Genomic DNA, 27,925 nt, shown 5'->3' with positions numbered 1-27,925 from the left:
AATGCAGCATAGCTCATACACTTTGGGTTCTGCTCATCATTTCACAAATGTGAGTGGTGTGAACCTTTTTACAAGAGGTAACATTCAGCACTTGCAAAGGCACCCACATGAGTAAGAATAATCTGCAATACCTAGCAGGGCAGGTACTAACCTCCCATAATCTGCAAGATGCCACATGTTAAACTCTAAAATCATGCCCTAAACAAGAAGCAAATAAGAAAAAAAGGGAAAAATATCTCTGTTTTTCTATAAACAAACCATATTAGCAGAGATAGCCCTACTCAGGTTTATTCACCTAAGTCTTCTTTTCAGAAGTGTGCAGGACAGAAATCTGGCCCTGATTTATTGACCTTCACCCAGTTATCAAAGACTATGCCAACATTTTCTGGGTTTTTTTTTTAAACCCAAATGCTGCAATGCTCTCCAAATGTTCTTGGTCCCAGGGCCTGTGCTCCATACAAGCACATCCCCTCTTAGCCACAGTATTTTCTGCATGCAGCTGAAACTAATCACCAGAATTGCAGGCTTTTGTTTAGACAAATATCCACAGCATGAAAATATAGAGGATTGGGGGGAAAAAAAGCCCTGAAACAGATTTTATGCAGAGGAAGAGCTATAGAATAGTGTATAATGGATTACAGAAAAGGCAGCCAACTCTTATCTGGAGCAAAGGAAGACAGGGATACTCCCCTCAGCAGAACAACCCAGCCAGGATGAGGATGGGAGGACAGCTTCTCACCTAAGTGATTTTTCACGGAGCCAGTGGGGTCCTTGTCATGTCATTCCTGGCACTGGGACAAGGCTGATAAGCACTGATGGTCCCACATGGTTCTGCAGCACTGACCTTCACTTTCCAAGGCTTATTAGCACTGGCTCGGAGCCTGACAGACCCAAGCTGTCCCTGATGCTCGGTTTGGGCCAGTTTGCCTGATGCTCTCCAAGCCAGGGAACGAGGCAGAGGGGCCAGGTCTGGCTCTGCAGAGAGCTCCCTCAGGCTGGGCACCACCAGCCTGCACTGTGCCACACGCCAGTGAACACGCTGCTTCCCCACGTCCCTGCATGGACTGGGCAAGGCACAGGTCTGGTCCAGCTCTCTGAGCTGATACACCTGGCAGGGATGAGCTGATTCTTCACAGCTCAGCTCACGTGTGTCATTCTGCAAAGGGAAAAGGGGATGGTAGAAGGCTTCCTTCCCTCTGAGATCTGCTGGATTCCTACACAATGAGCAAAGTTAAATCTCCATTCATTGGTGCTATTTTTTTTTTTTACATCCCCCCCAAATCTTCTCATCTGTGCTGCTCACCTTTCAAGCACTCTGATGTGGATATGGACACTTGGAACTGAAAGATTCATTTGAAAAAAGAGTGGCTATTATCCAAGGGTCTGGATGGCCTTGCCTCTGCAACCTCTCTGAGCCAGAGCTACCAGACACAAACACCAGCTTCCACATGCTGCAGGGCCCTGTAAGCTGTATTAACAGAGAGCACTGAAATGCAAAGGATGAAGACTGCTGTACCTAAAACAAGCTCTGCACCATGTCTGTCCTCTCCCCCTAAACACTGCAGGTAACTACTGCACCAACACCACCCCATGAGGATTCCTATGTTCTGCCTTGGAAGAACCCTGGAATGATTTGGGTTGGAAGAATCCTCAAAGATCTTCTGGTTACATCTTTCACTCCCCCACGTTTCTCCAAGCTGGCCTTGAACACTTCCAGGGATGGAGCGGCCACAGCTCCTCTGGGAAACAACATTCTTTCACAGTCAGACCCCAAAGAGCTCTGTAACCATGTGCACCTGACTGATAAAAGCAAGCCACAAGCATAATTCTCATTTTTCTCACATGAGGAAAACTGCAGGGCTGATGAGTGGGGGGTCAGTGCCACCACTGCAGCCTCCTGAACGAGCAAGTGGAGCAGCATCAGAGGAGGCAGCCAGACCAAATGTGTGCTTCCAGCCCTGCCCAGCATTCCTGACCAGCACAAGCCCCCCGCACACCTCTGGCTACAACTTGAGCCAGCCTTCATAAGCAACATGCATCCCTCTATCCACCAGAGCAGCACCTTCTCCTCATTCAGAATAATGACTTGAAGTGACTTTTTTAGCTGCAACGTCCTGGAGCTGGTTACAGACTCTGGTCCTGAATGAAATTCAGGTCTTGAGACACGCTTGTGGAACATTCCATTATAGTAATTGTCAAAATTTCCTCATTATTTATACTCCAGACAGCTGCTGCGGCCACAGTGAGAATAGCAACCACCCTGTTCAAAGCAGCAGAAAGGAGCAATGATAAATCTTCCTGATGGTTTGCTTTCTACAGAGTGCTTGCTCCATGCTTTCAACAAGATTGATAACTTCAAGCAAACAGCCAAGAGAGAAGAGCAGAACAGAGCGTGAGTTTTGACTTAGGATGTCAAGCTCTCCCTAAATCTTGATTTCATTTTACTACATGAGTGGTCATGCTCATGCTGAAGGCATGGAAGTAGGGGCAGACAGGAACGCTCATAAAAATAAAAAAACATTAAAAGTTTCCCACAGAGAACAGATATCCAAGTGTCCCAAAGCAAGCACTTGCAGTGCCAAAGGAAGACAACAGAATTTATGTCGCAAAATGACTTTTTCTCAAGATACCTCAAACAAGGTTACTTCCTTCTGTATCATAAATTTTAAAAACTTTTCATTTAAATGTATTTTAAAAACAAGTTTTTTATTATTTGTGTTCTTCAAAAAATTCTTAGTTTCAGCAATACTCACAGCAAATACACTCCTGAGGTATTATTATACTTTTAATTTTCCTGGACTGATTTTTGGTTCTCCAGGTTCAAATATTAAATACAAGCAAGATACAAACCGACTTCTTACCTGTGAACAAATTGCACCTTGAATCTAATGAAATTTTTTCATTTCATTCATACTGCTCATTTACTTAGTTTCATTTCAAAAGATACAGAAACTCTTAATCATACTTTCAAATACCTAATTATTTCTATATATTTCTGTTTAATTATGTGATATTTCAGAAATATAAAGTAGCAATGTAAAAATAATCTCAATTGTAAATATGTGATATATTATAAGGCCTGATCCAACTACTGTGGAGTACAACGGGGCAAGAACTGTAACATTTATGTTCTGAAGATTATACTTTTAGTCCACTACTGGAAAAATTAATTAAAAATTGTTACTAAAAGTCTCAGACATTGAAGTCTGAGACTGCCACTCAGCCACTCCCACACAAACCACTTTACTACTCACCATTTGAGACCTATTCTTTGGGCAGCCATTGATGTCTTCAATCTTTTCATTTGCTGAAAGGAAAAAAAAAAGGCAATAAAGCAAAAAACCTAAAGCAAGGGCATTTATTCCAATGACTTCTTGAGCACCTGCTGCCAGCTCAGTGGAGGGGTTTGGATTGTAGCCGTCCAGGCCAAGTGAGCGTGCGAAACACTGAGAGCCACAAAAAGAAAAAAGCAGCTGGAGTTCCCTATGGGCTGTGCCTCCAGAGACAGCTGGGGCAGGAACCAACTGCTCTGAGAGCCCAGCACAGTGACAGGGAACAACTTTACACTGCAGGAAAGGTGTCAGTGAGCGCTGCAGGCTTGTGGAACCAACTGCTCTGAGAGCCCCAGCACAGGGACAGGAACCCTGACAGCCCCAACACAGGGACAGGAAACCTGAGAGCCCCAGCACAGGGACAGGAACCCTGACAGCCCCAGCACAGGGACAGGAACCCTGACAGCCCCAGCACAGGGACAGGAACTCTGACAGCCCCAGCACAGGGACAGGAACCCTGACAGCCCCAACACAGGGACAGGAAACCTGAGAGCCCCAGCACAGGGACAGGAACCCTGACAGCCCCAGCACAGGGACAGGAACTCTGAGAGCCCCAGCACAGGGACAGGGAACCCTGACAGCCCCAGCACAGGGACAGGAACCCTGACAGCCCCAGCACAGGGACAGGAACCCTGACAGCCCCAGCACAGTGACAGGAACCCTGACAGCCCCAGCACAGGGACAGGAACCCTGACAGCCCCAGCACAGGGACAGGAACTCTGACAGCCCCAGCACAGGGACAGGAACTCTGACAGCCCCAGCACAGGGACAGGAACCCTGACAGCCCCAGCACAGGGACAGGAACCCTGACAGCCCCAGCACAGGGACAGGAACTCTGACAGCCCCAGCACAGGGACAGGGAACTCTGACAGCCCCAGCACAGTGACAGGAACCCTGACAGCCCCAGCACAGGGACAGGAACTCTGAGAGCCCCAGCACAGGGACAGGAACCCTGACAGCCCCAGCACAGGGACAGGAACCCTGAGAGCCCCAGCACAGGGACAGGAACCCTGAGAGCCCCAGCACAGGGACAGGAACCCTGACAGCCCCAGCACAGGGACAGGGAACTCTGACAGCCCCAGCACAGTGACAGGAACCCTGACAGCCCCAGCACAGGGACAGGAACTCTGACAGCCCCAGCACAGGGACAGGAACCCTGACAGCCCCAGCACAGGGACAGGAACCCTGACAGCCCCAGCACAGGGACAGGAACCCTGACAGCCCCAGCACAGGGACAGGAACTCTGACAGCCCCAGCACAGGGACAGGAACCCTGACAGCCCCAGCACAGGGACAGGAACCCTGACAGCCCCAGCACAGGGACAGGAACCCTGACAGCCCCAGCACAGTGACAGGAACCCTGACAGCCCCAGCACAGGGACAGGGAACTCTGAGAGCCCAGCATAGTGACAGGGAACAACTTTACACTGCAGCAAAGGTGTCAGTGAGCTCTGCAGGCTGAACCACGGCCGGGTGCAAAAGTGAGCACTGCACAGAGATGTTAGCATGGCACGTGGTTTGCTTGCACGGCGAACACAGGTTTTAAACCCAAATGGTGAATTTATGGTCAATACTAATATTTTTTTTCTTTCTTTTTTAAAGCACAAATCATGAAACAATTTTTCAAGATTCTTGACCATGGCTCACATGCTACCCCAACCTGCCAAAGAGCAGAAGAGCAGAGTCTGCCTCTTTAGAAGAGCACAGTTTCCATCTTTAAGGTCAGAGGTAAAACAGTGAAATCCCTGAGGTGGATAATGTTTGCCTTAGAGTCTGAGTTTGCTCTGTTTCACCTTTCAGCCTTGGATGCTGAAATGACTTTTGTCTTTGAGTCTGAGGAACCAGTTAGAACCAAAGTTCAGTTTCCCACAGCTTTTTCACTGCAATAAGGGCAGGCACTGCCATCCCATTTGATTCTTGCATTAAAAGCTGTATCTTGTTCCTGTATTCTCAGGACACCAGGCAGAACTCCATCCACGCCATGGATCCCCTCTGTCAGGAGGACCACATTTGGCACAATATTCCAGTGGCAGTCATAGCCATGGGAAACACAGCAGTAACACAGCTGCACTCTTGCCTGATAGCTCCCATTTTACACACCCATGGCACAGCACACAATGCAGTGAGAAATTGATGCTGATCTGAGAGAGACAGAATTCAGTGTTCTCCAGTGTGCTCCATCAGCCTCCACACATGAAAAGCACACGCTGCTCCCAGGAATGCCATCTCAGATTTGGCCATACAGAAATAAAGATTAATTCACTGAATCACATTTTCCAAGTCCTGTGCACCCATCTCATAATATTAAATTTATAACACTTCTAAAAATTGATAGCTGCATTGCTATAAATTGGCACCATTCACAGCTACTTGAAAGCAGACCAAGGAACTTGTGAAGGAGGTGTCAGTTGTGTGGGACACATGTACAGAGACACCTCCAGGAACCCAGGTCACACCCAGTGTGTCTCTCTGCATGGATTTAAACACAGCTGCTGTGTTTATATGGCATTACTAAGGCATGTAGGACTTACATATTCTTTCACAGGCTCATACATTTTGAACTGAAATGAACCAGCATGATGTGAATGCATTTTAATTGACTTGCAAATAGCTGCTACTGCACATAGCACACCATGACATTAAAACCTCCTCCTGCACTGCATATCAAAGCTTTCTTACTATGCAGTTAGGAAAAAAGCTTGGATTTTGCAGGCTACAGAAAAAGCTGCTTCTACACCAGAAAGCCCTCCTCATCTTTGTGACAATGAGATGCAGCTGCCTAAAGGCCATACACAGCAGAAACAAATTATTTTTCTGCACTATTAATTTGCTGGATTAAACTCAAAATGTTTAAATAGGACCTTTCTTCCACATGAAAAAGGTTCTTCATAAAGAAATCCTTCCCCTCATACTTCAGCTTTTGAAACCTTGCAGACCTTATCTTAAATATTAGCCAAAAGGCAGCTATAAAAATGACCAAAGAAAAACCCTGCAAAGGTGATCAAAGCAGTAACTGGTTATGTATTTTAGAAGGAATAATTTGAATTTCATAGGGGTTTTCACAAGTCAATACTCAAAGAGCTACATTTGAATATTTGGTAGAAGGAACCAAGTCCACATTTTGATGGTGGTATTCTTGCACACATGTTCTCACGCAGAAGTTCCCTAAAGCTGTGTTAAGGCAGGGCAGCCAGACAGGCTGAAAGGAATCAACACCTAACTGCTCCTGGGTTTCCAAAACCCCTTCCTATTAAAGGAAAGGGCTGTAGGAAGGAGCATTGTTCCAAGTGAATGCCTGTCAACACACAGTCATCAATTAATCCATGGCCTGTTTTTACACCTCAGCTCTACAATGCTGCTGAGACACAGTGCTGCCCTGCAGCAGAGACAAAATCTTCTCTAACATACCCCAGTGGAATCACGGCAAGATGTTTCAGTGTCATCCCAGAACAGGGCCTGCAGATCCCTACCTCAAACCAGGAGCAGCTCCCTCACAGCCCCTCAAACACACACAATAAATATGCACGCACTCATGTCCTGCTCCTTAATTTGCATCTCAGATCTGTCCCTTTGCTCCCAACAATGGCTGTCCTAATTGCCATCAGCAGCTTTCCCATTCCATCCATCTCCACTGGCCCATGCATGTGCTCTGTGGCATCCCCAGATGGATGAGCCTCTGAAGGAACTAATGAAGGATCCAGGCCCAAGGGAAGAGGGACAGTATGCAGAACTTTCATTATCCACGAGCATTAATGCACTAATTTAAGAGAAATAAAGGCTTTGGATAAAATAACTGAGCCTGCACTTGAGATTTGTCCTAATGGTAAGTGATTTTCCCCATCTGAAAACTCGTTATGAAACATTTCTTTTTCTGCCACACAAAAATTACACCCTCTCTCCTTTCCCAGCTGTATATACGGATCTCCCAAATCCAACTGGAGGCAGGAGGTTAAACACAGGAGGCAGTATCACTGTGAATTATATTCAGACCAGTATCCAAGAGGTATTAGAAATAGTGAGGGCTAACAGCATCCTAGCAGAAAAAAAATCTCCTGAGTTGTTTTTTCTATCATTCAGCCATGTGGAGTAACACTGCTGTGTCAGGAGATCTTATCAGCAACATCCAATATTTTTCCACTACAATACAAGGCTTTTTCAAATTAATTACCAAAGCCTCTGAAGGAAAAGGATGCACATAATTCCATGCAGTGTGATGGACAGCCCCCCATGCACACTGTGTTGGTGTGGAAGATAAAAACGGGGATTGTCTGACCGAGCTGGAGGATGCTTGGCACAAGCACAGAAAGGCACTCACCTACAACTTGGATTATTTCAGCCAGCAGGACTCCATCAGTCACATCTTGCTGCAGATCTTTTATCAATCTCTTGTGCCCAGATTTTGCCAGATAGTGATTAGCCCAATCCGTATAAATCTGTTAGGAGACAGATAAACACAAACAAACTGTTACTTAACCTGAAAAATGAGAAGTCTTTGTTTCTCCCGGTATCCAAAAGGCTGCTTTCAGACCACTGCCTTCTTCTTTCCCCTCTTCTAAACAAGCCAACAGCATTAAAACTCACGGCTTTGTGCAGATCAAGCATTCAGCTTGCTGCAATATGGACTTTTTTATTCAGCAACCTGACATCAAGGCCCAAGGCAGATGACAGTGAGCTCCTGGACGTGTTACAGCTTGAATGGACCATCAGGAGCCACTGGAATGTTCTACAGCAGCACTGAGTGTGCACAAGAGATTTCAATTTCCACCCAAGCTTTTTTCTTCATAGCTGTTATTGTGATAGTTTTAAAGGCTCTTTTCCCAAAAAAGCTTCTGGTAGATATTAGCCATACAGCAGTCTCACTGTGAGGAAACTCCTTCATTGTATTACCAAAGAAACCTTTAAAGGTCCTAAATACCCACCAATTTTAATAAATTCCATCTCACAGGTTAAACAGGCCCATTGAATCACTTTTAATCTATTATGCAAACTTCCAGCTGTTGGAATTTATTTCAAAATGTATTACCTGAAAACTAGGCACACCAAGCAGCCAAAATCTCTCTTTAATTTGCATTAAGTACTGCTCATCTTATGCCAGCACAACTTATTCAAGATCTCCAGAAAACCTATAAAAACTTTTCATGCTAGGTTATAAAAAGAAGCTAAATTATTCATTACAAATTAAATAACAATATTCTTTGCATAGGACAATATTCTGAATTAAGATTTTGTAAAATTACCTATTATGTTCCCAAAAAATAGGGTAAAAACAATTAAATATCAGGATTTTACCTTTTAAATATAAAAATATTAATGTTCATCCGTACTCTGAAGAGTGCCTAGAATATTGGGAACACATTCATTCCAAGCCAGCCTATCAATAAGCAGATGTGATTCCATGTGCTTCCTGGAGCACCAGCCATCCCAACCCTCACAGACCCTACAAATGATCCTGTCCCTTACTGACCCACAGCTCCTCATCCCAGGAGCATCTCCACCCAGCCTTGCATTTCTGTCACCGTGACATTGTCTGAAAATCCCTTCACCAGGATTTCTTCTCCTGGGAAGCCTCAGCTTCTCCCTGTTCTGCTGCTCTGGAATGTGATTTGGAGAATTGTTTACCCAGCATGTGAATTGTTTTTAATTAATGGCCAATCACAGCCACCTGTGTTGGACTCATTGAGCCTGTCACAGGTTTTTATTATAATTCTTGTTTCAGCCTTCTGACATCCCCTTTCTCTTTTAATATAGTTTTAGTATATAATTTTCATGTACTATACTATGAATAATATCATATCATATCCAATAATATAATATGTTATGTTATGTTATCTGAGGAGATATAATATGATACGATACGACATAACATAATATAACATAATATAACATAACATAACACCATAACACAATACAATGCAATATAATATAATATAATATAATATAATATAATATAATATAATATAATATAATATAATATGATATGATATGATATAATATAATATAATATGATATAATATAATATAATATGATATAATATAATATAATATAATGATATTATATGCTATATAATATAGCATATAATACAACATATAATAGCATTTAATATCATCTCATATCATATCATATAATGTAACATCATAAAATAACAAATCAGCTTTCTGAGAACTCGGAGTCAAATTCTCATCTCCCACCTCGTCCTGGGCACCCAACACCACAACACATTTCCAGTGTGGTGGTGATGTTCTCTCTCACAGGAAACAAAAGCCAGCTTTTTACCAAGTCTAGGGGCAAGCATTTGCCACAAGACAGAGCAACCTGGATGTAATACAAGAACTGTAATTTCATACTCCTCTTCCATTGGTGATAGAATGTTAATGTGATAAAATGAAGAACTGAGGTTTTTGTTATAGTCTTCATAGACTATAGTCTAGTTTTTGTTATCAAGTGTTCATTTGTGGGTTTTTTTAACCTGTAAAACACAACAGGTAGCAGCCATGAACAAATCACTTAATACCTGAAAGACATGCCCCTGTTTTCCACCATCTATCCTTCACTTTCCCCTTCAGAGCACCAGGATGTGCATTTCCTATGCCAACAGCATCACGGCTTGAACAGAAAAAAACACTGGAACACCCCATGAAAAACACCCCCAGAGCTGAAAAACATCTCAATGAAATAAAGGCTGAGTACACAGCAGTGATTTCCCCAGCTGAACAAGAAAAGGGGCAAAAAACCCACATTGCTGCACAAAAAAGACATTGTGTTCCTTAGCTCCTTTTAGAAGAAAACATTTTCCATAACAGGAAAATATTTTAGAAGATTCAATGACTTCAAGGAACTGGGGTTGACTTAACCTACTTTTCTGCCACATGGCTTTAGCTTTCTTATCTAGGAGTGAAGACATATGAGGAAACAGGTTATAAACCATTTACTTTGCAAGTGCAAGGGTCCAACCCCCCACGCCATCCCTTCAATTCAGCTGACAAGGAACTTATCAAACACAATAACCATGTTTCCTTTAAAGGGAAGGCTGCAATGCATGTCCTAATTTATCACTGAAGGGCTTTCAGAAAAGTTAAGATTATACTTCAGTGCATCGGTTCCATCCTGGATCACTTCCACGACGCAGTCAGACAAATCCTGGGATCAGCCCTACAGCTAGAGCAGCAGCAGAGCCCTCCTGGCAGAGCCCAAAATCACAGCAAGACCTCGAGAGCCAGTTGGGATTGATTTTTGAGTCAAATAACAGGACGAGAATGCTCGGCTGGCACTGCCAAACTGCTGCGCTGTACCTGCTTCCTGCTGTCCCCAGGAACACCAGATCTTACATTCATTCTATTCTTACGTTCATATATTCCAACAGAACTGCATCAAAGGAATCCCTGAACTCCCTGAATTCCTCCTGGTACAGGAGACAACTTGAAAAACCCCAAATACCTGCAGCCTGATTCACTGCCTATGATAACACATAGAGAAACTCCCTCTGATAGCAAATCACTCCTGTAAACCCCACTTTGGGTACTGAAGGCAGCCTGCTGCAAGCAGAGCTTTCATGCTCATTATGAAATGCACACCAGCATGGAGGAACTATTTGTTTCTGGGGTATTTAAGGGTGTGGAATATTCTTTCATTTCACTAGCTGATTAGGAGAGCATGTCACAGATATAATAAACCTGTGTTTCTCTGAAAAATATTACCACACAACAATATTTTGCAATATGTGTAACATGCAAATTATTGGTTTTTACCTGCCTGGGCTCTATATTTGCAATCTCTGAAGCATTCCTAGGCATACAGTATTACCCAGGCTAATTGTAGTAGCTCCTCGTGGTCACCACTGGTTTTTATGGCATATATTAAGCCAATAACTGAAACTTTCCAGGATGTTTTTGAAACCTGTTTGTTACAAGTCTTTGTAATGTACGACACAAACAGATTTCTAATGTTTCTTTTCCTTTTCCATACAAACAAGTGGAAAAAAATCATTGCACAATGGCTGCTATTTCTAGACACATGAAATACGTTTCAAAGCACACAGTGTTTTCAAATACTCAAAACCAGGCAAATAATTAGAAAAACAATAATAAAAGAAGTAAGAAAGCACTGCTGAGAAACTTTCCATTTCCCTATCTCTGCATATCAATTATGAGCGTTCCTCACATACTTTTGAATATTCACATGAAAATTACCTGAACAGTTGTCTAATTAAAAATATACAAATCTTGATAAGAAATATTCAACCCACTACAACCCAGGAGACACTGCCTTATTATAGACACCAGTATGGGCTTTTAAAACTTTTCAGTGATTTCACACAGTATCAAAATCACTCACTGGAGGCAGCTCCTTTACTCTGGTTAGTAAAATCAAGTGAGCATGGTGATTTGGGCATTATCACCATAAGCAGCTCTTTGTGTCCAGGGCAGGTTAATGTTTAACTCGGCTTTTGTCGAAGGTGAACTCAGCTGTTTGGTAGCTTTTTCTCCCTCTGTAGTGTATGATCTTAGGAATCCAATTTTCTGGGAACAAATTAAAAACTTATGTGAAAGATCTTTTTCTTCTCACTTTTTCTCTGCCCCTTTGATCCACCAGATTTTGAAATAAGAGCATTACAGTGAAGTAACAATTTTGGAAATAAATTCAGTATATAATGAGTTATAGCTAAAACACTAAAATGTAGCACAAAAAACACCGAGGTCTGGGGAAAAAAGAATCCATATTCTAAAGATTTTGAAACCTGTCTGTAAGGATAAAGGCCTGAACACTGCCTTCCATCAACAAGAGTGAAGAATATTGAAATTTAGTGGGGTTTCTCCCCACTGCCCTTTCCTTAGCCCACAGCTGCTTCTTTAAAGCACATTCAGATGAGAGCAGCACCCTGGAAACCGTGGATAAAGCCATGGCAGCAATGAATCCAGGCAGATCCTTTAGAGACCCAAGATATCCCTGAGGCTGCAATTAGGTAACGTGCCAGGTATTACCAGTACCCCAGGGTCTCCTTTAAATGGAAACTACCTGATGCTTTTGCCTGTGGGTCAGTATTCTGAAATACACTCATGAAAAGCAAAGGCTTGAAAAGAATGTCTCTCTTCCACGCAAGTAGAAAATATGCCTGCATATCTTCATTGTTTCTCATTTCCACACACACACACAAATCTAATTATAATCAATGCCCAAGTAAATTTTCAAATCTTTCTCTCCTTCCCTTACCATGTCAGTTCTGAACTAATCAGACTCTGATTGTTTTCTCCCAATAATTACCACGAATCAGGCTCTCATGAATCTGGTAACAGCTGAAGAATATCTTTTTGACATCATGCAGCATAATTAGAGCCGAGCAAGGCTTTTTTCATGATTGAATAGCAGGGTTAGCCACACTGATGAGCTCCCGTTCCACAAGAGCCCCCACAATGCAGCGCCTGTGCTGCTGCTCACCAAACCACGCTGCCTGCTGACCTTCACAGGGGAAACAAAACCGCCCCAAAACCTAAAAACAGCCACAGCACACTGAGCTGACCCCAGGGGAATGCCTGCAGCCCGTACAACACTGGGGGGGTTTGGAAAAGCCCCACAGACACTCACTGCTGCCCAGTGCCACGGGGCTTGCACATGTGGAGTCATAAAACCCCAGTTTCTGACTGGCAACACTAAGTGCAGCCTCATGGTGATCCGTGCTACAGTCCAACACAGGGATCTCATTATCAGATATCACGCTGCAAAGCCCAGAGCCAAACAGAGAGAGCCAAAGGTTTGGCTGGAAACTCATCCCTCTGAAGCATCTCTGGCTCCAGGGAAGCGCTGGAAGGATAATGGCTGTTTTGAAAGGGCATAGAGATGGTGGCCCTGACAATATTTTGCTGAGTTACTGGCAAAAGGACAACAAGGAAGCAAATGGTAAAAAAAAAAAAAAAAAAAAATCAAGCTTAACAGCATTTTTCACAATTTTTTTCTCAAAGTTTTCTTACAATTTGTGGCCTTAGTTGTCCCTAAATGGTTCTTAAACCCTATAGAAGTCTCTATCTTGCACCAAGTCACAAATCTCACTGAAAGGGTAATGCCGACTTCTCCAGAATTAATTAAACTTTGCACTGCCATCCAAAAAACATTGTGTCATGGTTTTTCCCCCAATATAAGTTCTTACAAAACAAAAGCTTAAAAAGCAGGGCACAGGAGTAATAAAGTGTGACCCCATTTCTCTGCGGTAACATTAAGGTGTTAGTGGGCTTCGAGCAAAGAGCTCTGTCTGCTCCTTTTCTTTCAGGATGAGGGTCTGAGCAGAGCAGGGCCCAAAGCAAACACACACTGTCCTTAGGGCTGCCCGTGGATCCCCCGTGCCCCCAGCCCAGAAGGAAAGGGCAATGAGGCAAGCACTGAATCACCTCTCCTCCCTGGCCCAAACCCTGGGAGCATCTGGAAAGCCGGCATGGAGGGCTGCAGCTTCGCTCACTCAATCCTCCCTGCAGCTGGGCACCAAAGCCAGCTAACAAAGGGAGGGAACCACGGCAAACTCCGAGTCTGAGGCAGTGATGGGCTCTGGGATTGCAGGTGGATTCCTCTCAGCAGGCAGGTGAGAGAGCAGAACCGCCCTCCTGGAATGTCCCCTATGGACAAGGCTGGATGGGCTTTGCGTGACTGCTCTGGCGGAAGTGTCCCTGCCCATGGCAGGGGGTGCAATGAGACCATCTTTAAGGTCCCTTCCACCCCAAAGCACTCTCTGGTTCTATGATTTGCACCCCCTAAACAGAGCTGTCACACACATATGCACATAGACCCACTAATTAGTATCTAACATGATGCCAGTGCTCTCAATTACCCAAAGTGCTGGAACTTTGGAGTTACCATCAACTCTTGAGAATTGAGCTGCAGCCATCTGCAATTCCCACATTTCTGGGAAACAGAGATAACTCTGCTTCTTTTCTTAAATTTCTTAAGGCAACCCAACTAAATTATTCATTCTATTCAGATGTGCAAGCGTTTGTTGCAACTGCTCTGAATTATTACCCAGCTGGTGGGGATATTCTTCTGAATATTACATCTTACTGGACACTTGTGTACGTAAATTAGCCTTTGGAAGTTAAATAGATAAATGGATAATTTAAACACCACTGGGACTACTTATTTCTCTCTCTTTAAAGCCTTATTCCCAGCTGAGCAGGGCTTTTCTCATGCATATGACTACTATTCAAAAGCCATGGGCTGACTCACAGCACACAGAGCCAAGCATATGCTCAATTTTAGCAGGCCTGCAACCTTTCCAGGAATAGAGCCTTGGACTGTGCACACTTCAGAGCAGGCACTGAGTGTGTTTGGAGCAAATCTTTGGTGGACACTTCACAAGCATCGCGCTTTCAATTGCCCAGCTGGCACCTTTCCTTCTCTTTGCCCACTGAATATTTCACTACATTTAATATAAAAGAGGAGCAAAAGAGAGAATTCCCTTTTCTCACCCCAGTTACAGTTCCTGAAGCCTGTCACTGACAGGTGCTGCCCGCACAGAGGGCTGGCTATGTCTCACCAGAGCAGCAATTTCCTGCGGAGCAGCCTCCAAGGTGAAGCAAGGACAGCGATTGTGCTGGCATCCTGCACCCTCAATGCTCCCATTATCCATCCACGTTTGCCACACACACAACCCCTGTCAAGCTGGAGCCACACACACCGTGCCAAGCAGGTGCCACCCTCTGATTGCCCCTGGCAAAAACCCCCATGGATAAATGAGATTGCACTCACACCTGCAGCGATTCCTCTGCCGATCCCAAAGTGAAACAGAGTTCAGTTTGCTGAGCTGATGGGCAAAACCCACTCCCAGTCACATCTGGCTGCAGTGAAACAGCTGAACTCATCTCACACCAACAAATTATCATCTACCCCAGAGAACAACAGCAGCAAATGCACTGGTTTTTTTCAGTGTTTTCTAAAGTCACCTGAAGTGCACAGCAAGTTATTTTCAAATACCACAGTTCTCATACACAAAATATACCCATTTACACCTACTACCACACACAAACAGCAACAGAAGAGGGCTTATCTGGAATGGTGATACATATCTACTCCGAAGAGAAACCACAGAACATCCTAAGAAGCTGCAGAAGAAAAGGAAAAAAAAAACCAAAAAAACCCCAAAATAACACTTCTAAGGCTGAAGTTAGTTACTGTTCAACAGCACCACTGCCATGATCCAGGAGCCAAGAGCTGCTTACTGTTTTATAATGGTCACAGGAAAATTTACTTCTCCCACGAACAGGGACCTGGAAGCTCATACTACTTATTGGCATATTTAACGTGAATATATCTGCTGGAGTCCAGCTTGCTCCTCTCAAGGGCTCCACAGTTAAATGATTATATATATGCTGGCATGTGAAGCTCGGGTGGTTAATTTTAGCTGGAGACACGCATGCACAGCGCTCAGATTTCTGACACAGTCAAACCTGACAAATCCCACCCCTCCTGCAGCTCTCCCCTGCACCCCACTGCTCCCTTCTCTCGGTGTCTAACACACAGTGCCAATGTTTGGCATCAATTTCAAACAGGATCCGTATATTTTATCATATCAAAGCTATTTACAGCAAGAATAAAGTGTGGCAGGTCTTTTGTGTTGGACTCTGCAGGCATTAAAAGAATGATTAAAGAAATCGTTGGGGTTTTGCTTGACTGTTTTGTTTTGTTGTTGTTTTGGGTGGTTTGGGGTTTTTTACACAACCAGGAGGCTTTTTACCTACTACAGAGACAATCCCCTTGCTGTAAATGCTTCTAAAATCTATGGAAATTCATGCTCTGAAAGGGAACCCAAGATTTTGCATGACAAAAACCACCAGGTACACCTCTTTTTAGACCTTCAGAGCATATTTGAAGGTTCTCTCCATCACAAATGCAAACTAAAAAGCATCAGGCTGCGTGAGACCTGGAATGGACACACAGGACCCGGCGCAGCAAGGGCTGCCTGCCCTCTGGCAAGACCCCACCATGTGCAAGTCAGCCCCAACTCCATGGCCTGACCACTGCTGCTGGCGTTCCTTACAAACACAGAGAGCTGGCACTGGAGAGACGCTTGGCTGGAACTCTTTACACTAAAACAATAACTCAGCCGACAGCGCCAAGGTGAGAAGCGCCGGCTGCCTCGCTCCCCTCTGGCCAGGCTGAAGGAGGGATGTCTGACATTTCCCTGCTGGTTTTCCAAAAGGCACTCTCCTGCCAGAGCCAGACCCTTCCTTTCAAGTGCTCCACGGAAAGCAAACAGCCTGGGAGCCATGGTGTCTCCACAGCAGCTCTCCCCCAGCAGAGGGGCTGTTTGCTCTGGGGAGGGGGGGCGACAGGGCCTTTGATGGAGTTTGAGGAGAACATGAAGGAGCTGCTTTACCCACACAGGCTCCGATGTGCTCGGGGCTGCGCTGAGGGCAACGGCTCTGCCAATGCAGACAGGCTGAAAAGGGGGCAGTTTGCACGTGTTCCCCCCAAAACCCTGGCCACTGCAGATGGGAGAAGGATCCAGCTCCAGGGTGCTACAGCCTTACAGCGTCTGCTGCAAGCACCCAACACTCAATGTGATCAGCTCCCAAAGCTCCGTGTACCCTTGGCTCGTGACACTAAATGTGTCTTCTAAACTTTTCTAATAAAGACAGGTTCATTTTCTCCATTTGGAAAAGACATGAGAGGCTGTTCCAAACAGCTGCTGTAATTCCTTCGGTATTTTTCACCTGGGGTCACAGATCTGTGTGTTTGCAGTATCATCTCCTCTGGGCAGAACGCCACGGCCGCAGGAGGGATCAGAACAGATGAACCATCACTGCTGGATTGGACTCTGAGAAACAAAGGGCAAGGAAAAGATTCCAGGAGATAATAATCTGAAGAGGGCTGGAAATGGAACCTGATTTGCCATGTAGCGTTTTAAGAACAAAGTCACTCCTCTATTCCATTTTCTCTTGATTGCTTAGAGGATTAATTCGTCAAAACAACTTTCACAGATGTGAAGCCACTCCAAGTAAAAATAAAATTGGTTTCTAAGGCACGTCATACTAAACCCTTTCAACTCCTAGCAGTGTATGAAGATGAAAGTTATCTGATCCAAACACTGAGGCCAGGAAACATTGCAAAAGCTTTTCTTAATTTTTAACAAAATCAGTTTGCTGTGGGGATTAGGGAATTACAGAAATTGGCCTCGGTCTCGCAGCAAATCCTAGCCCTCTTTTAGCCAAGAAGGACCAGCCAACATTCCCTTTTGGGTCTGCTTAGTGCTTGATGGACAAAAAAGAGACTTCAAAACCAGGGCCTGGGTAGGCTCAGTCCATATCAACACTGCAGTCACCAGCCAAATATCCTCCTCTCCCACAAGCAGAGCGTCTAATGCCACTCAAAAACGAGAAAAAGTCAGCTGCACTTCCTCCCTCACTGCAGAAAATGTACTTTAGCTCAGTGTCCAGGGCTCGGGAGGAGAGGCAGTGCCTCTGGGGCTGCCAGCAGCTGGCGAGAGGCAGAGCTCTGACACCTGGAACGACATGAAGCAACAGGCAACCAGCACACGGGTGAAAAACCACCGCAGCTCAGCCAGCAAGGCCAGCAAACCACTCATCCCTTCATCTGCCAAGCTGGATCCATGCAAAGTCTGCAGATGGAAACGGAGGAAACCAGACCCAAACCCGAGCAAGGACCTGACCACATGATTGCTTCAAGCATGTATCAGGCCTCAGCTGCTGAGTGCACATTCAACCCTTCTGAACAGCAGTGCTGCAGAACTGGACAGCACTGAAGTTGGTAGTTACAGAATTCCACATTAATTCCATTATTTCTAAAGCTTACTGATGGTAAGAGTAAGAATGAGAAGGAGCCAATTACCTTTCCAAAGACTTTTTAACTTTTTTTTATATTCTGGCCATATTTCCAACACACCTCCATGTCCTGGGCACTGTCAGAAATGGGACAGTTGGCTAGACAAACCCTAGGTGTGACCTACTTTTGACCTACTTTGGGCTGCATTTTTAAGATAGTGAAAAATATTTTGTGACAGCTGAGCATTAATTTGCGTGGCAGAGCCTCCATCCCAAAGAAACACAAAAAGACTACCAATCTCAGAAGCTTTTCCCATTAGAGCTCATCTTCCTCCTAGTCATCAAAATAAACAACCAATCTTTCAGAAAACTTCAGATCATTTAAACAAAACTAAACAAGTGCCAGATCTCCAGCATTTTTTTAAATCTGGTCCTCACTTTTCAGTAGTGAAAAAGGAAATATTCATAAATATTTGTATCAACATACAGATGAGAGGATGCAGCCCACACAGGTGTCTGGCTCTAAAAAGTTTTGTTCATGAGATCTTGAGGTAAAATTCTTGCATTTGAATATACTAACAACCATCTATACATAGGTGGAAGCATTTTTGGTTGTGTCATGTCATTCACTGTATTGCCATACTGCCCAAAATTCAGGCTATAGAAAAAAGCTTCCTGCATACCTGGGATCACAAGGGGTTCACCATATTTTACAGGAAATGAGGTCATCTTTATAAATTGTTCCTGCTAAGCACTTATAAGTTGTTGCTTTTTTCCTTCCCCAAACAAAAAAATAAAGTGCTGAATTAATTTCCACAAACATAGCAAACCTAATCTAATGGTCTTGCAGTTAGTTGGCCATCTGTTTCTCAGATACAAATCTAACTGAATCTCCCACTGGCTGATAACTTTCTAAATTACATTAAATTGTCAATGCTGACCCTGCTTCCAGCTTAGTTCCTCCTGCCTCCATTTAGGGACTGGGAGTGATTTCTGTGCCATGATCTATATGCCAATTAGACAAAAGAAAATTGGCAATAGACAAAGCTCCACATTTGGCACTAGATCAGATTTAAAGGGGCAGAGAAAGGCAATGTCCCCAGCTATGATGCAGACTAAGGGAATATAGGAAAAAAGCTCTAGAGTGCAGATGTTATAGAAAAAATTTTAGTTCCCCCTTTTCTGCTACAGTCTGTGTCACAAAGACCTTTTCAATCAAATGTGCTGCTTTATTTATAAATAATTAAGGAATACCCCTCCTAATGGCAAGGAGAAAACCTCTGTGCCTAAGTTTAGCTTAGCACTGTATAAACAATTATCAATTTTATCCCTGAAGGCCACTTACAGGCAGTCTGGCCACGACCCCAGTTACCAATCCACTGCCTTTGGGATGGAGAGTGATTCCCTGCACGACAGGAAAATGCTGCTTGTTCATTTCCCACTGCCCTGATGCCTTGCTGGGAAGGAGGGAGGGGGATGCCACGTCCATAGAGCCAGCCGTGGGCACTGCTGCAGGCAGGATGCTCACAGCCTCACAAAACCACTGGCCTGATGATGGCAAACCCTCTGCTCCTCATTAGAGAGGATCACCAAAGTGACACCAGCCTGTGCTCTCATTGATCTGGCAACTCAAATCAATCCTGTAGGGTTTTGTTAGAAATTCTGATACTGAACTTTTAACACCTCATTTTACATTAAAAAAAATCCGGTAAAGTAAAACTTACAGCAGGCCAGAATTAATAATTTAAAAATATATTTTGTGGCTGATCAGGAAGTGACAGTACAGGCACAACTCCCACAGGTACAGGAGATTTGGGCATCTCTGTCTGGGAGCCTCCTCACACAGCCATCACCTACTTCAAGGCCTCCTGTCCCTTCCTGAAAAAATCATTCAACCAAAAGGAATAATTCTTGCACTGCTCCTGAAGCTTTCTACAGAAAAAAAAAAAAAAATATATATATATATATATATAAAAATATATATATATCACAGTGCTTTAATAGAACTGTCATGAGGCAGATCAACTGCAGGCTTCATCTATTTCCAGCAGAAAGAGTTTTAACATAAAGGTATTTAATGGAAGTTTCCATTAAACAGCATGACCTACACCAGGCTAAGACTATTATCAGTTCCTTATGATTTTTCTTCACACATCCCCTTTTAAAATGCAGATGGTTGAAATACTTCTCTTATTATTATTAATAGTCCTTCAAGCATTATAAGGCAGCAAGGAGGCTGATCAAAAGACCTGCAAGCTCTGGACAATTCAGAAAGCACAAGGCAGTGACAGCAGCCTATCCTCACTGGGACCTCCATCACCAGGAAATTTGGGAAATTCAAATGTAATTTTACACACACCTACACAGTCCCTTTCTCTGTTTGATATCCTGCATTCAGCCCTGCTTTTGCCTGAGCACCCACACCTAGGAAAGTGTCACTCCAGCAAACTTAGGTTGCTAAAATTAGCTTGAGTAAAAGGTTCAGCGAGAAGAAAAATTATATGGAATTTACAGGTTATAAACTCCTGCAACTAATCCTTGTGGTCATTTTACTGGGATCCACAGAAATCAAACATTTGACCTTTATTTAAAAAAAAAAAAAACAACCACAACAGCTTGGTAAACGCTCAGTTTTCCTTCGGATGAGAACATTCATTTTGATCCATGCTCAGACTGGTCAAACGTTCCACAGGACGCAGATGAAAGCCCACCTTGTATGAAAGCAAGCATGGTTTAAAGTGAGGTCAGATTAGAGCAGTGGCTTAGCTGCAGATAAAATCAGAGCAATTTACTGGCAATCATTGCAAGGACAGATCCTACACACAAGGCTTGGGGACATCAGCAACATCAGCTATTCTTTTCTGCCTGGAGCAAGGGTTGGGGGAATGCAGAACAAAGAGCATGCTGCCAGTTTGGAAAAGAAGGAGGAAAAAAAAAGTGAATTATGCACTCATATAAAATGTTGATTCAGAAATTAACCGCAGAGATACTTACACTAGGAGGGGGAAAAAAGGAAAAAAGAGCTATCAGGACTGGCTGCCTGTTATCCTGATTGAATAACGATTATTTATAGGAATAGTTACTGACCCGGTTCTTTGTTAACTACAGTTCAAGCTCTGTAATCTTAAAACTTTGGAAATAAGCCAAAAAAAGAAAATTTAAAAAGGAAAAAAGAAAGTTGCAGCAGTTCTAGCACTACGTTGAGATTTTAGGTTATAGATCACTTTTTGCAAAAGGCAGGCTAAGAGCATCATCTAAAAGCTAAATTGCAGCAAAGCTAAATTGCAACTGTGGGCAAATGGTCGAGTTGTGAATGAAAATTAAAATTACTATTAAAACAACCTGAAAGAAAGAGCAGCTCACCACTTGGATTTGGGGTTGGCTGTTTGTTTGTTTGTCTGGTTTTGTGAGTGGGTTTTCTTGTCTGATTTTGTTGATGTTTTTTGAACAAAACAATATTATTGCTGAATTTCCTAGAGCTGTCATTTTTGCAGTGTTTGTTTTATACATTTGCAACACTTTTGTTGAAAATTTTGTTAATGCAATCCCACAACGATTACGAGGTTACAAACCCATTTTTATCTCCACAAACAACCTGCAGGATGCATTTGGGAAGGTTCTCTCCTGAGCCATCACTGCAGGACTCTGCAGGACAAGCCTGCCAGGCATCAGCCTTTCACCCGTGGCTGCACCTGGAAGCAGAACATGCCCAGCAGCCTCAGCAAAATGCCAAACCCCTGCATGGAATGCAGGCTGAGACACCCTGGAGCATCAGGAGGACAGAGGCTGGTGCTGGGCCAGCCCCATTGCCCTCAAACACGGACCCATTTCCAGGAGGTGAGTGACACTCCCAGACACAAACCGAGGCGTGCAGGCCCGTCCCCACCAGAGTGACTCGGACACCAAGGCCAATGAAGAGCAAACATCTCCCTGAGCTGCACTGGAGCTGGCAAAGGCAGCGGCTCTCTGCTCCACGGGGCACATTTCCATCTCCAGGAGGGGCTGGGGAAAATGGATCCTCAGGGGAATTACTGTCAGCTCATCCTCTCTCACCACAACGCTACCCAAGAGATCCCGAAGCAGAAACCAAACAAATCAGAGCACAATTCAGCTTTTAAAACATGAGAAGTTCACGGATTTACCCAGTCACACACAGAGGCACTGCTGAAGGGCACAGAGAAGCACCAGGAGCTAACATTTCCCAGCACACACTGTACAGAATGTTAGTGAGTTGGAACAGCAGTGCCTTCAAAAGATACAGATCTCTTTATTATGATTCAGAAGCTCCTAGAGGATTTGAAGGATGCATGTTTTGGCATGAGGTCCTCAAACCTCATTTTATTAGTGCATAAGGGAAAAATCTACTACTACTACTACTACTACTACTACAACAACTACACAGTTGGCCGAAGAAATAATTATTGAGCATGAACTAGCTTAAGCAATAACTGGTAAAAATCAGGATTACTTGAAAAATGAGCAGTCTTACATACTGAGATGTTGAGTTGCACAAAATCAAGTGAAAAAAGCCCCAAGAGTCCATGTGGTATAAAACACAGCATGGAATACTAAATTTTGGTACATTAAATCAGGCTTCTCCACGGACTGAGGAACCAAGTCTGTGCAGTTCTGTGTGCTGACATTTGTCCAGTGTTTTGCAAATCAATAATGCAGAAAGTAAGTTCTCAGCAACACATTCTGAACTAAGCATTTGCAGACAATTTAATGGTATTTAGTGCATCTGTTCCTGTATTTCTATACTATCCATTTTTCCTTTCTTTTAGTATAACTAGTAGTAAATAGCACATGAAAGTATTCTGATGGTCTAAATGAGTTGTTGTAGTGTTTTAAACACTTGTGTCTATTTAGTGTGACCCTTTATGTTTGCTCTTCATACAAACTGGGACTTGACAAAGCTCGGATGAGGGATAAGGCTTGGGGGAGGGCTTTGCACATTTTAATGACACCTGCTTTGCACTGACAACATTTTGTTCTCCCAGCTCTCTGCAGGTGCTTGTATCAAAAAGCAAATAACCCAAAGATCAGATTAGCAGCCTGAGATTTCCATGAGGGCAGCTAAGACTGGCAGAGCTGTGAAAGTACTGACCAGCCTCCACCCCCAAGAAGGATTAAACACAATTAGCATCAGGAAAGCAGATGTCTAACAAAGTAATAAACCATAATTTTTACACAAGGTTAAAAATTTCCGTCTCCTTTGCTCTGTTCAGCAAATGATCCATGGCTCCCAAATGTATCTTTGCTGCTTTACAGCACCTCGAGACTCCCTTATTCTCTCATCAGTCAATTCATTGGCAATCGCTTGTCAGTGAAAAGGAAAAAAAGGCAAAACAACAAAAAAGCTTGTTGAGCAAATGCCAGAGAACATTAAATTAACCAGTCAAAGATCAGCAATGAACAGCTGACACCAAATTGAACCCAACACATGGCCCCATTCACATTATTGTTCAACACACATAGCAAATCGCCCTGCCTTCAAAATTACATTAAAGGATCTTTATTTTATCAAACAAAAATATTTGCTCGTGGATGAATAGTCAGCCTAACACTAAGCACATCATAAAAAGTAAACTATTGCTTTCATGCAGTTGGGATTAAGGGTACTGTTTTACCTCTGAGTACAAACTAAATCATTAAGCATTATTATTAAGCATTTTCTCTTTAGCTCAAAGATACCCGAAGTATATTTCTGTGTGCTTCTATTTGTGTACAAAGCGTATAATCTTACAGCAAGGCCTCCCGAGCACCCACTCAAGGCTGTATGAATTTCTTGCCTGCTTGGCGGGGTCACCTCACACCCCCAGGACATCAGGGCAGGGTGAGATCTCCAGTGCAGGGCAGCAGAGCCTCTCACACCATGGGGACACCGCCTGCCTTGGCACAACAGCCCCAGAATGAGCCAGCAACCAGCAGCACTCTTGAGCTCGCTGCTCCCAAAACAGGGATTGCAGCTTCTCCCAGCAGCACACACACCTTCTCCAGCTCTGCTGAGCAGAAATGGCTCAGAATGGAAAAATCAAATACCACACAATAGAAATGCATTGAAGGAAGAGAGAAACCTGATGGCTCTCTCCCCTGGCAGCAAGGGCCATTCTGTGCTGGAGCTGTTAATCACTTAAGGACAGGTTATATGGGGACAGAGATAGAACTGGATGTGGATGTGAGGGCAAGGAACATTATTAAATACATCCATGCTCTCTCAGCATAAGAAACAGCCAACCAGGCCATATTTGCAATATATTAAACACAGAGTGTTGAAATGACACATGAAAAAAATCATATTTACAAGAGACTAAGGTACCCAGACTGGCAGGTGTGTTTCCTTTTATTCCTTCAGCACTGAGTAAATCTCTCTGCGCCTGTCACCCCTCCCACTCCTTGTCTTATTTAGGTAATAATTCCTAGGCATGTTTATACTGCACACCTCCAGAACAAGAGCTGCCACTTTAAGTTTCAGCAACACCTCACGCAACTTGGTTGTGATCTCAGTACATCAATCTAGGCAATCTACTCAAAATTTAAATAAAGTTTTTCAAAAGGGCACAAATTTGCCTCCTGAATCCGTATTTAGTCATGAAAACGTTTCCACAGAAGGCCAGAACAGATTACTTGTTCCCCAGAGACATCTCATCCTCATCAATCCCAGTATCCTGGATTGTGGACCCTCTCCTAATGGAAACGTTCCACTGCAATGTCTAAACCAAAATCAAACAACAAATAGTATTTCTACCTTCTGAACACTAGGGCATGTATCACAGGAGAACAAAGCAGCACCCGCGTGGGTTTGGAAGTCCCTGCCAAAACCAAGGCACGCTCAGGTGAGCCTTTGGAAGTGCTGCTGCTTTCACATGCCCTGTACTGAATCCACTGGTGCAGAATTCTGATCCCAGATTATTTACCTGCATTTTGGTCATTAAACAAACAAACAAACAAAAAAACCAAAATGATAAAAAAAACCCCAAAAAACCAAACAAAACCAGCAACAATAAATAAACCTCCAAAGATTGCTTTAAAAAAGGAACCAGCCCGTATGGCAAATGTCTGAATGCAGAGCAGAGAGGAGAAAATCCACTGCCTTACAATGGCCAAGTGTTTCACAGGTGATCATTATCACATTCCGGGGCGGGCACAGGGGTGAGATGCCAGAACACAGACACCATCCGAAACCGGATACTCAGGAGTGCTCCAGAAGCTCTCCAGTGCTTCATTGTAAAAGATACTGATGAAAAACAAGAGATATACAATTATTGCTTAGTTCAGAAGCCTCGTTAAACCCTTCCCCTCCAAAACCCATCCTCTCTCCTTCACTTTAACAGTTCTCACCCTGATCAAAGGTCTGTAGTGATTCTTAGCCAACAAGATTAGGATGGCTATAATAAAATTAGCAGCTGCACAGATGATCTATAAGGAATTTATGTTTGTCATTTCAAAACAAAAAATATAACAATAAACAAGGGTATTTGAAGTAAGACTTTCAGACAGAAAAGTCATCTGAGCAGTCACAGCCTCACCACGATGGCACTAATCATCAACTATCTGCTAATAAAAGAAGGCAAGTACTGGTCACATGAGAGACTTAATCCTTACTCACATGCAAAATTTTTAAATTAAGGACATATTAAAACCCTTGTGCAATGTGTAATGCCCTGGGAAGACTTCACCTGGAACATCTTATCTCATTCTTGCCACCTGTATTCAAGAAGGAAGAATTCAGAGCAGAAATGGTACAGAAAACGACCTTGGGAATTAGGAGGAAATCTTGTGAAAGAAAACTCTTAGAATCATGTTTATTTGAACTCCATAGCAAGGGGTTCTTTGCCCAGAACACTGAGGAGCAGCCATCAGGCGTGCTGGCAGCATCCCCCACAGCACACACACGGGCTGAGAGAGTCAGAGCAGATGAGGCTGGAGGAGAACCAGGGCCATCATCCACCGAGCACCACTGCTAGCCAAGGGGGTTTCAGATTTTATAGCCATGGAAACAATGAAATTGTTACACTCATCACAACACCCTAACAGCGAAGTCTGACATTGATTAAAACAAGAAGCCCGTGTTCTCACATGCTATTAAATACCATCTGCATCTAGCCCTATGTGGGATAAGATGACTGCAGAGCAAGACTGCACAAAACCACACACAACAGGGAGTAAAAGAAATAGCAAGGCTTTTAGAAAAGTGTATGGAATTTTTAGTCATTCCTCAGTGTCCTGTGAGGGAAAGAAGTAAATAAACCAAAATCAAGCTGCAATCCCAAAACGCATCCTGTACCAGAACAGGAATGCTTTTTGAAGGATCACCTACCTCAAATCCCTTTCCAGTCTGTTTACTGCCATAATCCCAGAACAGAATTAAATGAGGCTCAAACCTCTACACCTGAATTCTAAATTGAGACAGACAAACATATTAATCCGGAATATTTCAGAAAGCCTAAACCAAGCAGCATACAGCATCTACATATATTTTTAGATTTGCATTTCTGAAACTCCTTACATAAGGATTTTTAAATGGTACCTGCAATGAAATGTGACATGCATAGTTTGTAACAAAGCAGTTATAATATGGCATTTATTTATCTTGAGATATAAACATCTGAATATGCACATTAAGTCATTTCCATTGTTTGCTTTCAGCTTACTTTGATTTCTGTAATGACATCGACTCCTTACATAACCAATACTGTGGCATTTGCTGAGTCCCCAGGACGAAGGAGGAGTGATGAATCTGACTCCATGTTCTTAGAAGGTTAATTTATTATTATATTATATTATATTATAGAATGCTATACTAAACTGTACTAAAGAATAGAGGAAGGATACAGACAGAAGGTTACAATGAATGATAATGAAAACTCCTGACTGCTTCCAGAGTCCCAACACAGCCTGACTGTGATTGGTCATTAAGTCAGAACAATTCACATGAAACCAATCAAACAATCACCTGTTGGATAAACAATCTCCAACCACACTCCAAAGCAGCAAAACACAGGAGCAGCAATCAGATAACTATTATTTTCATTTTTCTTTCATTTTGAGGCTTCTCAGCTTCCCAGGAGAAGAATCCTGGGCAAAGGGATTTCTCCAGAAAATATGACAGGGACATAATACAATTTAAGATATTTAGATTTTTGTAGCATTTAAATATCTATGTATTGTATAGAAAAACACACTGTGCTGGCTTGTCCCTGGCACATGTATGCACATACACAGTACTTGTACCTGGGAATTTATTTGTGTGAAACAAGTGCTGTCATAAATGATCCAAGTCACTCCTACAAGGTGTGTGGAGGCTTCCCTCTTTGAAGAGATCCTGTTTCAGCTCCTGCTGTGGTGATTAGGAGCACCCTGCTGTATTTTGATGTCTTTACAGAGAATACTCATATGCCCACATCGTATTTTTGTTTTCTGCCAAGAAAACAGATTTTTCTCTATCATGGTCAACCCAACAGCCCTTTTTTCCTTTGCACTGATCTTTTGTAAACGACACCACAAGTGTGTATAAGATCTGGGTGAGGTTTCACCTGCTCCTGGCAGTTCCAGTGCTTATCTCTCCTGCCACCTGCCAGGAACAGGGCTGCCTTGGCTCAGCTGATGATGCTGCAGGCCACAGCTCTGCTGTCCTCTCCTGACTTTCCTGCCTGATCCTCGGGAAAAGAGGAGTGTGCTCTTGCATCAACACCGTCTGCTCACAGGCTTCTGTGGCAAGAGAACATTTCCTTAGCTCTGTGATTAACAGAAGTGTGGGCAACGTATGATTACATGCAACAGCCTTTTCCAGACATATCCTAACCTATGAAACACTGAATTATACTTTACTATTTAT

At 43.4% G+C, this 27,925-nt stretch overlaps 1 protein-coding gene across 3 annotated transcripts in view; it reads right to left on the bottom strand.

Moving 5' to 3' along the window:
• Positions 1–27,925, bottom strand: part of NAV2 (neuron navigator 2) — a 369,470-nt gene that overhangs the window by 140,741 nt on the left and 200,804 nt on the right. For all 3 annotated transcript variants that reach the window (XM_054283739.1, XM_054283737.1, XM_054283738.1), the window contains exons 2-3: positions 7,647–7,764; positions 3,255–3,307 (exon numbers count right to left, since the gene is read on the bottom strand). In XM_054283739.1, the coding sequence (XP_054139714.1) occupies positions 3,255–3,307; positions 7,647–7,764 (171 nt within the window). The remainder of the gene's footprint in view (positions 1–3,254; positions 3,308–7,646; positions 7,765–27,925) is intronic.

Source organism: Melozone crissalis, unplaced genomic scaffold (genome assembly GCF_028551555.1).
Source record: "Melozone crissalis strain CALT ecotype California unplaced genomic scaffold, PUWL_Pcris_2 ptg000038l_1, whole genome shotgun sequence".
NCBI lineage: Eukaryota > Metazoa > Chordata > Aves > Passeriformes > Passerellidae > Melozone > Melozone crissalis.
The sequence above is the reverse complement of the archived record's forward strand: the minus strand, read 5'-3'. Positions and strand labels throughout refer to the sequence as shown.